General features: G+C 30.4%; 1 protein-coding gene across 1 annotated transcript; it reads right to left on the bottom strand.

Annotated features, from left to right (window-relative positions):
* Window positions 1–2,064: 2,064 nt before the first annotated feature.
* On the bottom strand, window positions 2,065–6,794 carry LOC123694387 (MAPK regulated corepressor interacting protein 2). Its single transcript, XM_045639814.1, has 5 exons — window positions 6,636–6,794; window positions 6,464–6,548; window positions 6,192–6,301; window positions 4,952–5,008; window positions 2,065–4,462 (listed from the first exon to the last, which is right to left on the bottom strand). The coding sequence occupies exons 1-5, from the start codon at window positions 6,685–6,687 to the stop codon at window positions 4,317–4,319; spliced, it is 450 nt and encodes a 149-aa protein (XP_045495770.1). The 5' UTR covers window positions 6,688–6,794; the 3' UTR covers window positions 2,065–4,316.
* Between the last annotated feature and the right edge of the window lie 6,505 nt (window positions 6,795–13,299).

Genomic DNA, 13,299 nt, shown 5'->3' with positions numbered 1-13,299 from the left:
GAAGAAATTTGTTGGACAATATCAACGTACCAAATCTTATTTAGCGCAAGTTTGAATAGGTATTTAGAAAAAATTACAGCTACCTATACTGTATTTATTATATTTGAGCGGCCTACATAAATCAGTAGGTAGGAGGTACCTAATTTATACGACTCATAATACCTCTTCAAGAAGCAATGAAACTGATGTGTCCTCTTCATCACCAATAATATTTAGCAACTGATCGTCAATCTCAAGTCGAGCGCGCTCTGCAGTTGTTACCACATTTTGTATGCGCTGTTTCAATTGGTCTATGCGCTCTTCGAACCAATGTTTCTGTTTCAGAAAATATATTTGAAAATGCTTTTTGTGCGATTTTTAATTAGATTATAAAGATAAATAAATATAGAGATCTATTGATCTGTCTTGACACTGATTTAAGAACTGGTCCAGCAAACACTAAATGCGGTTATCACAGCAAGTTAACTGTTAAAGCAAGTTATACCTGCACCATTTTCTTTTTCCTCAACTCCATATACCTCTCGCCAACCGCCAGCAAGGCTTTGTTCGCATCCACGAGCCTGGCGTGATTCCTTTTCATCCTCTGTCTAAGTATAGAAATGTCCACATCTCGAGATTTCACCGATTTACAGCGCTCGTCGTACGCACGCAGTAGGGACTCGTAGCGGGCTGACAGTTCTTCATATCTATGTATTATTTATTAACTATAACCATGTTTCCTACTTCCGCCTTGTTAAGAAAAAAATATATCTAATCAACAGCTATCAGATAGATTATCTCTCCTTCACCAGGACAATAAGTTTGGATCACTTCATACAGAAGAGAACAAAACTTGAAACGTATTTATGTAATTTTAGTTGTACTGAAGTCCACTCCTATTCTAAGGAAGGTTCGTTAATGTATTAGAAATTTATGAATGCATGTTTGAGAATCAAAAGTAACTACTTATCAGGATTTTTTTTCATTTAAACTGGTAGCTTTAATACCTATTATTTAAATGCATATTAAAATACAAAATAAAAAGATATGTAGGTAAGTATAATGTTAAAGTGCTTACTGGTACTGAAGACAAACAATACTCATAGTTGACCAAGATTCTTGTAAATTTACTGGGCTCCTTGATGACTTTGAGTTTGCTGAAATAGTTGTTCCGGATTGATACTATAATTAATATATTGATTTACAGTAGAATATAGTATACCTAACTATTGAACTAAAATAAGAATACAAAAAAATTAAGTGCATGACGTATACCTGTTTCCGAGGGCTTAGAACTAGGATCTTGGGAAAATTGTGAATCGCTTATTTTAGTATGCACATGAGGATGTTTCGATTTACATACAAACAATTGGTCCTCGTAGCTGCGAGTCTTTTTAAGGCTTTTCTCCACGCAGTGTAATAAGGTTCGTGCATTTTCCAAACCACGTAGAAAGTTTTTCTGAGTTACCTGTGGCTGTATTATTTAAATGGTATATGTTATACTTACATTGTACCTGAAGCTATCTATAAACTTAGATGTGTATAATATTAAAGTGCTAAAGATATCAGTTATTGTTGGTTTAAAAAAAAAGTTAAAGAAGTCTGATTTTTACATCTCACCAATTCTTTGTTTACTTCATAGCATTTAAAGTTTTCAGGTGCGAATAAATTCTGTGTATAAAAATTAGGAAACATTTTATAGGCCAAGTTCAGTTTTATGTGCAAAAAATATCAATAATGAAGAAATACTTTATTCTTAGCACATTATCACTTCAATTACGCTAGTTCGTAATGACATTTACAAATCAATAATATTTTTAATATTGCTGATGACGTAATAAATCCTTGTTTTCTAATTAACTATTTCTCTGTGGTTTCTGTAGCAAAAAACCTGTGAAAAAAACACACAAAAAACATTCTCCATAGGTAATATCCCATTAATATCCCAACATTTTTATGAAACGTTGGCTGTGCCGTGCGAGATCACTCACGGACAGAGTCCGCCAAAAGCAAATATTTCTACAACTTCAGCGGGAGTGTGTTAATACTATACTAAATTAATATGTTGTAAATAAAATACATAGATTTTGTCAATAATTGTTTATTCAACTACAACAAAAGACATAACGTTTATAACTAAATCAGTCTAAAAATATTCTACATTCTCACTACATTTCATATAATAAATCATCTAAAAAGGATAAAAACTACGTGCTTCCTTTGCACAAATAATATCGCCTTGATAAATCTTGTGTTACTTTATTTTCAGTTTCCTTTCACAATAAAACAATATATATAATATAATATATGAGAATTCATAAACGAAAAGAACACTGTGGTAAAAAAAATATTTGGCTATAAATGTCTATGGTCATCACAGAGAAAAAAAGAATGCCATAAACAACAACTGTATTAAAAGAAAAAAATTCAAAAGATCTCTACAGTATAAGCTACAAATAACCATAGACTAATGCGACGAGTACACCAATATTCCTAAGATTTGTAAACCAATTTAAATATGGAAGACATTTTTGCTCCAAGCGGGCATTGCAAATGTAACAATGATTTTTATTATCTTAACAACATGCATATAATTCGAATACTGTTCAACAATGAGAAGCATAGACAATATCTATATTATTGTGATTAATTTCATGGACGAAGTGATACTTTTTATCAAATGTACAAATGGAATTAATTTGATTTATTGACTAGTTATTTAATTGTGATGTAAAAGAGAATTGATTAATAAAAATTACAAAAAGTGATAAAATATTGAATTATTGGTTAAAAACATTAGATTTCATAAACATAAACAAATTAACAGTTACATAAATTATGAATTAACAGATTTAAGACGTTGTATTGTACAAATAACAATAAGTATATTTATTACAATAAGAAATTGATTCAATCGAGTCTATTGCAAACACACTTACAATAGTATAACTAGTTTATAGGAGGAACTATGTTTATTAATATTAATTTATTGCTGTATTATAAGGCTTTTATTAATTTCTGATTAGACTATGTTATTGCGATTTCACCAAACCAAATAGATTAGCTTAGTTCTGTTTAATTGCACATGCCCTTAGCAAAAATATATGTAACACATTACATATAATATAATTTTATAGTCCAACAAGGTTATAATTTTAAGAATATTTACAGGATCTTTACTAAGTGCTGCCATACAAGTTAATTTCTTTAATAAATAAGCCTGGCAGATTTTAAAAAGGTTAAATAATTTATTATTGCTCCATTTATAGCTCAGGCATTTAGTTATTAATATTTATTTAAACACTACATATCAAATGTAAAAAATATCAAGGCCATTTTATTATTGACATGGCAACAGTTATTCCTAATTCTGCCAATTGCCTAAATAACCTTGTCAGACGTGCTAACAGCAGTACAATGATAGATAGTTGGAGCCTGAATCTATTTTATTCATTAATTAAATGGCATGATAAAATATCTGACAGATGGTTGCTGCAGTTTTTGAAGATTCATAATTTTAATACTTTCAATACAATACGGCTCAAATTGGATACAGCTGTTTTCTTTCCCTTTATTGTTTAGTTGAATATTGTTTATTTAGGGCTGATTTTTCAATCCTTGGTTAAAACTTATTCGTTGAATAACATATTAAACTACCATTTCAAAAATGTATTCTAATTACCTGTATTTGACAGTGTACAAGTGACATTTTAATATTATCGCGTAATACTTTATTGGACGGACAAGTTTTAACCAAGGATTGAAAAATCGGCCCTTAGTAAGTTGGTTATATTGATTTGCGTAACTTAACTTAAAGAAACGGCTATGAGAAGATAAAACTTATAAATAATTTGTAATAACAGAAATATGATTTTTTCAATGTCTTTGGTATCCAATTTATGGTGTGCATTTCTACTTACATATTTAACAACATAAAATCTTTATAAAAAACGTCACGAAAAACAATCTTAAAGAATATTGGTTCAAGCAAACATGGAAACATTATTGAGCTTTGGAAAATTTTGTCTTAAAAGATAAAGGTGTTACCTACTGAGATCCACAATCAAATATAGATTACTAAATTCACAGAACCGTGAAAATATACGTGATAAAACTGTCTTCAGAACATTTAAAATAAATGCCGTTTTACACACCCTGTACATCTTACAATCTATCAATCATTGATATGATAAATTGGCGAATCGTATCAATACTTGAAAATTTACAAAAATATTTGGCATTATATAGGCACTAATAGAATTTAGTAAACTATAATTGATTGTGACTTACGCTACCGAAAAATTTCGTGTTCCCCGACGATAACTGGTGCGGTTATCTCAAAGAGAGTTGGTGATGTTCTGGAACAGTCGCTTGCCCCACCACGTTTCAAGGTCGAAGGGCTTGAAGTCCTGTAAAACTGGACTCGGCTCATCGTCTTGGTAGTACAGGCTTGTGGGTAGTGTGGGCGATGAGCTTCCTGATCCTGAAAGTAATTAAAACATAGCAAAATCTTGGTTGAGAGGTTTAAGCGGGAAAGCGTAACAGACTGACAAACAGAGTTACTTTCGCATTTATAATATTATAATATAAAGTAGGGATTTTGATCAATGGTTTATTCAATATTTATGTAATCAGATTAACATTTAGACAAATTTACTTGTATGTAAGAAGACATTCTAAAGACGGGATTCTAGGCAACATTACAGAACTAATGCATCAAAGTTGCAATATCATATAATATGTATGTACTTATATGATGACAGATGATGAGTGCAAAGGTTTTCTAATTTATGTTCTAAGATCTATAGCTGGTTGGAAGACCAAGGAACTACTATGAATATTTTTTTATCAGCAAGGCCACTAGTTTCAGGAATGTGAAGTAAAAATAACATTTACCATAATTTGTTTGCCAGACTAGTATTTTATGAGATAGGAACATTTAAATAATGAAGTTAAATAGATTAATTCTTACCTATTGTACTTGTAGGTGTTGATGGTTCACTGTCACCATTTGCTGTTTGCGTCCAAGCTGAAGTTATGAAACAAATTATACTGTTATAGCTGGTTATAGCAAACAAATCTAAATTAGAAATAAAACTTCTAATTATTCCTTTTTAACATTTGGTATGGAATTTGTTTTAGAGGATACCATGATGGCTTATTATATAGCAGTATTATTACCAGTTTTAGAAAGTGAAGGTGCTAATTGATTTACATAGTGCTGTCATTTTTCCAAACTTTAAGTAACTGGTTTAAGTCATCATGGTACAGTTACATATTTTGAAATGAGGCAGGCTAAGTTGTATTGAAATCATGTATAATATGTATGTCATAGTCGAATATAGTAAAGTTGAATTTTGATAGCCTTAGAATAGACTATATTTTATAACTGGAAGTATTCAGTACAATATTTTACTGTCAAATTCTAGTTGTTAATCATTTATATACAGAAGTTTAATTCAATTGGATATTCTAAAAAAAAAATTGATTGAAACATTGTAGTTACATCACATATTACTTTAGCAGTTTTCTTATGTTTGATGCTAATGTTTTACAGCCACAGTAAACAGAACTGCTTATAATAAATACTTAACATATAATAACAACCCAAAAATATTTTTTGATGGAGTTTACAGGGAATCTCTATAAAAAAAATATATTATAATTATTGTTTATGTTAATAAAGTACTTTGAAGTAAGTTAAAATAACACAGAATTCAATTAGAACTCCATAATCTAACTACACAATCTCGTCTCAGAGTGACTCAAGTATAGAATGAAAAGGTCCTTCTTTATATGCATCTAGATAGCAAAAGCTTAAAATAACTGCTTGTATGGGTTAAGCCTATTTATTATAATAAAAATGTTGTGTACATATCCATATAGAAAGTGAATATATTTTCATCTTTTTCACTTTGAATTTGTAGTCTATTTCAGGACAGGACAGGACAATTTTCACACACGGCACGATCTGATCTCATACTAAGCTTTTGCTTGTGTTATGGAAACCAGATGGCTGATAAACATACATATATAATTTTAAATAAATACTTATATAGATAATTAACACCCCACAATCACACAAATATTTGCCCCGAGTGGGGATCGAACCCACAACCTCTGGCTTTGAAGGCAGGGCCACTACCAACCAAGCCAACCGGCCAGTCAAACTATTGTTTCTGTATTTTGTTATAATTGGACAATTTACTTACTTTCACTTATATATCTAATTATTTCCTCGTGTTGCGGCGTTATTACGCTGTGCTGTATCCTTTGATGTACTGTCTTTTTACCATTGGAATGAAAAATCGGTTTAGGCATACTGAAATAATTACGAAGCATCCATATAAAACCTTATTTTTGTCGCAAAAGAAACTATTCATATTACTTATAAACATGCGTGAACCTTTGAGCGGAGGTTATGTAAAGAACTGTGATGAAATTATTTAAGTTTCAAATTGCATCATACTGAAGTGTTACATACTTTATAATTTCTCCATTATCTGCGTCAGAAGACCTTCTATTATGATCTTTGCGGCTGTCTAATCTTTCCAAATTTTGCGAGAGACCTAAAGAAAACAATTATTTTAGATCAATTAATGACGGCAAGTAGATAATGGTAAAATACAATTTTATTTCAAACTCCATAGGGTTACCTCTACGAGTTTTAGCAACAATCTTGCTAGGTCCCTTAGATACAGTATACATTTTAATTTTCCTTAAAATTTAAAATTTTGTTACGAATTTACACTACCCAGTACTATTCCAATACGACCAACTTGATGCGAGTTGTGACAATTGACAAGTGACAACGACCTGAGTACCTGACACTGACAGTTGAAAAATAACAAGATGACAGTTGATAAGAACTGATACCAACTATGTTGCTATGTTCAAAATGTGATGATATAAAACCACAAAACTGTGTATAAAACGGTAACAAACCAGTGCAAACTTAGCACCCCATCTATGGAATTTTGGGTCGAAAATGACCTTGATCGTTAGGTCCCCGTTAGGTCCTTTAAGGTCCCACAATTTTTTCGTTAGGTCCCCTTTAGTTTTTTTTTTAATAAATTTTTAAATTTTAGGTATAAAAAAATGCAACTTTAGCACCCCATCCATAGAATTTTGGGTCAAAAATGACCTTAATCGATAGGTCTCCGTTAGGTCCTATAAGGTCCCACAATTTTTTCGTTAGGTCCCCTTTAGTTTTTTTTTTAATAATTTTTTTTTTAATTTTAGGTATAAAAAAGTTACACTTTAGCACCCCATCCATAGCAAAATTGGCAAATTTTATCAAAATCGTATTCTTTACCGTTAGGTCCGTATAGGCTCATCATTGAAATTGTTGAATTATTTATTTTATTAAAATTATAAAATAATAAAAACCTGCGCATGCGCCTTAGAGCATTAAGGCATGCGCACATCATACATAAACAATGCGAAATTTAAATTGGTATCGTTTCATTTATTAAATTTAAATCAATAAATAAATCTATACTAGTCACGTCCGAAAGATGAAACTGGCTTTTTATTTCGAAAATTTATTTGGCAACTCTTGACAGTTAACTGTCATTAAAACCTGAGTTGTTGATGTGTCAAAGCTTGTCAAAGTGATTTTTTTTTCTGCGATTTTAGCTTAGGATTTTAGTGATTTCTAGAAAAAAAAATTAAAAAAAATATATTTTTGAAAACTGAGTTGAAAATGTGGTTGAAAACATGACGAAAACTTTAAACTATGATTAATAAATTTAAAATGAAACAATTTGAAAGAGATGTAGTTTTCAAGGAAAAACAAGAGTGTTTACGAGAAATATCTCAATGCATTGTTAAGTGTGACTTGATATTTTGATGCTTTTCATCTTGATTGCATTGCACATTATTATAAGTAGGTATGATTTGTTTAATATTATTATTTTGCATGGATGATACCAGTAATCAAGTTAAAAACTATTCAAGCAACAATATAAAATTGAACGATCTGGTCCGTTCAAAATGTTTAAAGACACAAAATCAGTATCTCGACGAGATTTATTCTTTGACCGAACCATGTTATTCATGTTGAAGAGCAGTACAAAAAAAAACAAGATGGAATATCTGCAGACATGGAAGAGTTAATGATGTCAGAGATAATGATAGTGATTCTTATTCTTTATTCGCGGCTGAACGCGGCTTTTAGATTTAATATGATTATATTGATTAAACAAAATTTAATTGTATTTTATTATGTTTTTTCTTACTTTCACTAGCTGTTCTTTTTTTTATCTGTATCAGATAACAGTACCAGATTACATATATATAATATTATATAGATGAAGAGGTTGTTAATCTCTCAAAAAAACAAAGCTCGTAATAATAAATTAAAGTATCAAAACTTTATTTCCAACTATAACCTAAGTTACCATTGACCCTACGCAGAAACGCCGCGATGACATTCCAGATAGTGTGGTCCTGTGGCCGCTACAAAAAATATATATACACCATAGATTGACACTAATACACTAATAGTTATTTTAAGTCTAGGTTGAAAAGTAGGTTTTTAATAAATAAGCACTCTCAGAACAATAGATTTATTTAATAAATGAAACGATACGATTTTAAATTTCGCGCTGTTTATGTATGATGTGCGCATGCCTTAATGCTCTAAGGCGCATGCGCAGGTTTTTATTATTTTATAATTTTAATAAAATAAATAATTCAACAATTTCAATGATGAGCCTATACGGACCTAACGGTAAAGAATACGATTTTGATAAAATTTGCCAATTTTGCTATGGATGGGGTGCTAAAGTGTAACTTTTTTATACCTAAAATTAAAAAAAAAATTATTAAAAAAAAACTAAAGGGGACCTAACGAAAAAATTGTGGGACCTTATAGGACCTAACGGAGACCTATCGATTAAGGTCATTTTTGACCCAAAATTCTATGGATGGGGTGCTAAAGTTGCATTTTTTTATACCTAAAATTTAAAAAATTATTAAAAAAAAAAATAAAGGGGACCTAACGAAAAAATTTTGGGACCTTAAAGGACCTAACGGGGACCTAACGATCAAGGTCATTTTCTACCCAAAATTCCATAGATGGGGTGCTAAGTTTGCACTGGTCGGTAACAAAACGTAAATATATATTATTACATTTCAATTATTAATTAAATTTGATAAATTTGAGCAATATTAAAATACAATTATTTTTTAAATAACTTAGTTAAATAAATTTTATATCCTGCTGCAGTAGGTACTTAGTTTAGTATCTATATGAAATTTTAGAACGAATGCAGTTTAATTTGGCGGCAAATTCAAACTAGATACTGATAACTGAAGATTGAAGATACCTACCAAGGAAGATACCTACACCTCTTGCCACGATGAAAGACTCACAACAATAAATTTTACACTAAGCATTCGGTAAATCCTGTGGGTACCTGCTAAAGTTTTTTAATTTTAAAAACACAACGACAAGGCGTTTTTATTTTTAGTTTAATAGACATGCCTATTTGTTTGGTAGTTAGCCTATAAATGCGTAGTCCTCACAGACTAAAGTATGTATGTATGTAGTTCTAAATCAATTTAAGTTTATCATTTTATTAATTTCTTAGTATGTACATTAAAAGTAGATACAGTGCGACATAAAAGAGATGAAATTAATTAATTTGGAACTAATTTTTTTTTCATTATCTGGCAACCCTGAATTATCAATGCAGCTGTCAAGTTGAATAAAAATTTGTTGTTTATTTGGTGAAGTTGAGATAAAATTGTTATTTTAAACAAGAAATTTACTCAAAAAAGGAGAAATCATGAAAAAGGTTAAACGTAGCGGTGTCCGTGATGCCATATATAAAGTTTTCATTCGGTGTTTCTCATAATTTCAAGCTGAAAAACGAGAAAAATATTTGGAAAACGTTTACAGACGTACAGCAGATTATACCGGTGAGATTCCATTTATTTTTGCTCAGTACTACGTAAAATAGAATATTCCATTAGTGACGAGTGTTTAATGTACGTATCTATGGCGATTATTACGTTTTTTAAATTTAATTTGAGGTTATTTGTATGTAAACAAAAACTAGTTTTTATAGTGCGACCAGCACAATTTGAGTCAAGAAGTTATATCCAATCTAACCAGCCTTAAATAGTGTAGTGATAACTATTTTCATACAGCTATCTATGAATCCTTACTTGCTACTTACTAGAGTGGACGCAGGGATCCAAAGTGAGTCTTGGCCTCCGACATAAAAAAAAAAATAGTTTTAAGCTACTAAATAAATATGTTAAATGTACTATTTGATTTTATTCATCTTAATTCGTTTGTTATAGGGGTTTCTGAAAGCACAGTACGCAGGATAGTGGAGCAAGGGAGTAAAAATGAAGGATCTACAAAAAATAAATAAAAATACATATGTAGTTTTCAAATCACCTTGTTTTTTTTACCTGACGGACCCAGAAGGAGCGTAATGTGTTTGAGCCTTAGGTTTGAGCTGTATGTATGTATGTTTGTTTGTTCGTATGTTTGATTCTATGTGCGCCTCTGCAGTCTAAATGGCTTGACCGATTTCTATAAACTAATTCCAAATACATTTAAGTAAAATTTGACCTAGGTAGGTCATTTATAATACTAATGTATTTTTGTCTTAAATTTACACGATGATGAATGAAACAACTTTAAATCGCGGTATTTATTACTTTTTATTTTTTGATTTTTATTCTATAGTATCAAGATTGCTTGCGTCGCAGTATCAGTGTTGCTATATGAGCGACGGTGGCGCCCTCATTTTTTGTCATCTCTTTTGTGTCGCACTGTATGTAATTATTTTCATTCACCAATCACATTCACCAATGTTTACTAATTTACTAAAAAAATCTAAAAACCCAAAATATAATTTCCTACGTTCCAATATATCCATATTTAAAACTTTAGTTAGCGTGCGTATATGCGTTAAAAACGTGAACAATTTTAAAAAATGCGCGGTATATGGAAGAGTTATGCTGCGCTATTTCCTTCAATTACTTCAACTGACGACAAAATTATCGTGACGTGAATTAATAAGACATGCAATAGTCATGCAAAAAGTACTTCCTGGCATAACCGGTTTTATAGCCTAGTTTTTGCTGATCGCCCTATTTGGATGTTTAATGGGTACTATATTATCTATTAAATTTTTATTCTATATTTAGCCTTTTTGAGGACTATTGAAATCTTGATAGAGTGCAATGTGCATGACTTGTTATAATTACATAGTATATTATGATGCAAATTGAAATAACGTACTTAGGTGGTACCTACTTATTGGTCATTAGTCTAATATGTACTATATTGATAATGATTATTAAAATGAAATACCTAGAGCCTCTGTAAAAAATGATGTACTGACAACTACAAAAAGACAAGATACCTATTTATTAATAATAATCAAACAAACATTGAAATATTGAACCAACATCGTTTATGTAATGAAAGGGTATATACCTAGTATATACTTAACTAGCTTACCGCCCGCGGCTTCGCCCGCTTTGTCTAAAACCTAATAAATTATATACTAAAACCACTAAAACCTTCCTCTAGAATCACTCTATCTAAAATCCGTTGTGTAGTTTTAAAGATTTAAGCATACGAAGGGACATAGGGACAGAGAAAGCGACTTTGTTTTATACTATGTAGTGATGATTCAGAAATTGGAGACAGATAATATTTAATACTATACTAGTACTTTTATTATATATTTCGTTAAACATGCAATTGAAATAGCCCCAGCTTTATACCGCAATACACTTTCGCTATTGTAAGTTAACTTTCACTTAACGACCACTTTAATGCACAATTGCGGATGTATCGAATCTTGACTCATTTTGCACGCTCGACTTAGTTTAAGTGGCACTTAGCACACATTTTTATGTTAAAATATGCAATTAAATGTCGTATCAATTAATTGACAGTCAAGAGTGAAGCATACCCTTTACGAGATTTTTTTTTATTAATAGTTTAAAGATCTAAATAAGAGAGTTTTTTAAATAATTATAAAAAAAACAATTATTATGTGAGAGCATTATATTTTATACAATAATTACATTCATGTTCAAGTCGAACATATACGATTTGATTGTATCTAGGTACTACCTAAGTAATACATAGGTATATCATTTTGACTTTAAAACAATGGAATATCTTAGTAAGGCTCTACAAAATCAATGAAATAGAGTTCTTTGTAATAAATAAATAAAATTTTGGTGTTATCTAGCTATAAGACGATCACAGAAGATTGATTAGTTACGTATTGCCTCAGAACGCTTTGTGTACGCTTCATAGAAAATGACAAAAGTTCAAATACCGTGAGTCTTTAGTCTTCCTACAATGCAACTAACGGGATTGCAGCGGCCGCGGCGCCACTTCGTTTGTTAACACAGTCAATGTTTTTTCAAATCTTTGTTTATACATATTTATCTATATGCAAAATAGTGTTTTGTCCTCAAATATATCTGATATTTTTCAACTACCTAATTACATTGTAAATGAGTGTTACATTCTGTACGTCATGTAGGCTACTCATGTAATCGATATAACAAGACTGTGAATTGTTATTTACATCAAAATATTATCTCTCTAACGTCATTGATTATTTGTCGTCCTAATATTTCATACATCAATCTATAGGTACAATAATAAGTTCTTTACGTTGCTAAATAATTGACCTATTATAACTTGACTATAACTATATCAAAGCAATATACCCTAAAATAATATAATAATTAATTTGTTCCTAATTTCAAAATATATAAGTATTGGTAAAATAAATAGGTAATATATAGTTACTCGAGGTAGCCAATTGAGTCGAAACTTCGAAATTCAAACACTATTTTCTATTTTTTTCTCTACAATAGGGCATTGGCCTGAAAACAGGCATTTATTTATAAATTATGATATTATTGTGTTTTTAAATCTTGCTACGACACTATTTCGAAAGTGTGGGTGAGGTGGCTCGTTTGTGTAATCTCGGAACGGTTTTGGCTACATCAGTATTGACGTCATTGAAGGGTTATTCGTGTATATGCCTATTAATAAAATCGAACTTACATTGAGGTACACTATACATAGAGTACCTTCGCATTAATCGTCCTGAACGACTTCTAAACTTTATTCATGGATAAATCAGGAATCAGTTATTGTCATCTTGTTACCTACTTAATTTACAAAGTTCATTCGAATAATTTAACAAATGAAACTGAATAATTAATATCTATTTGGATTTTGAGAAATTGATTTTGTCCCTATAAGTCCATTAGATAAATTTAATAGCAATTAATGCAGGATATAATTAATAACATAAT

This window comes from Colias croceus, chromosome 9 (assembly GCF_905220415.1).
Source record: "Colias croceus chromosome 9, ilColCroc2.1".
Classification (NCBI taxonomy): Eukaryota; Metazoa; Arthropoda; class Insecta; order Lepidoptera; family Pieridae; genus Colias; species Colias croceus.
This window is presented reverse-complemented; position numbering and strand designations above follow the sequence as displayed.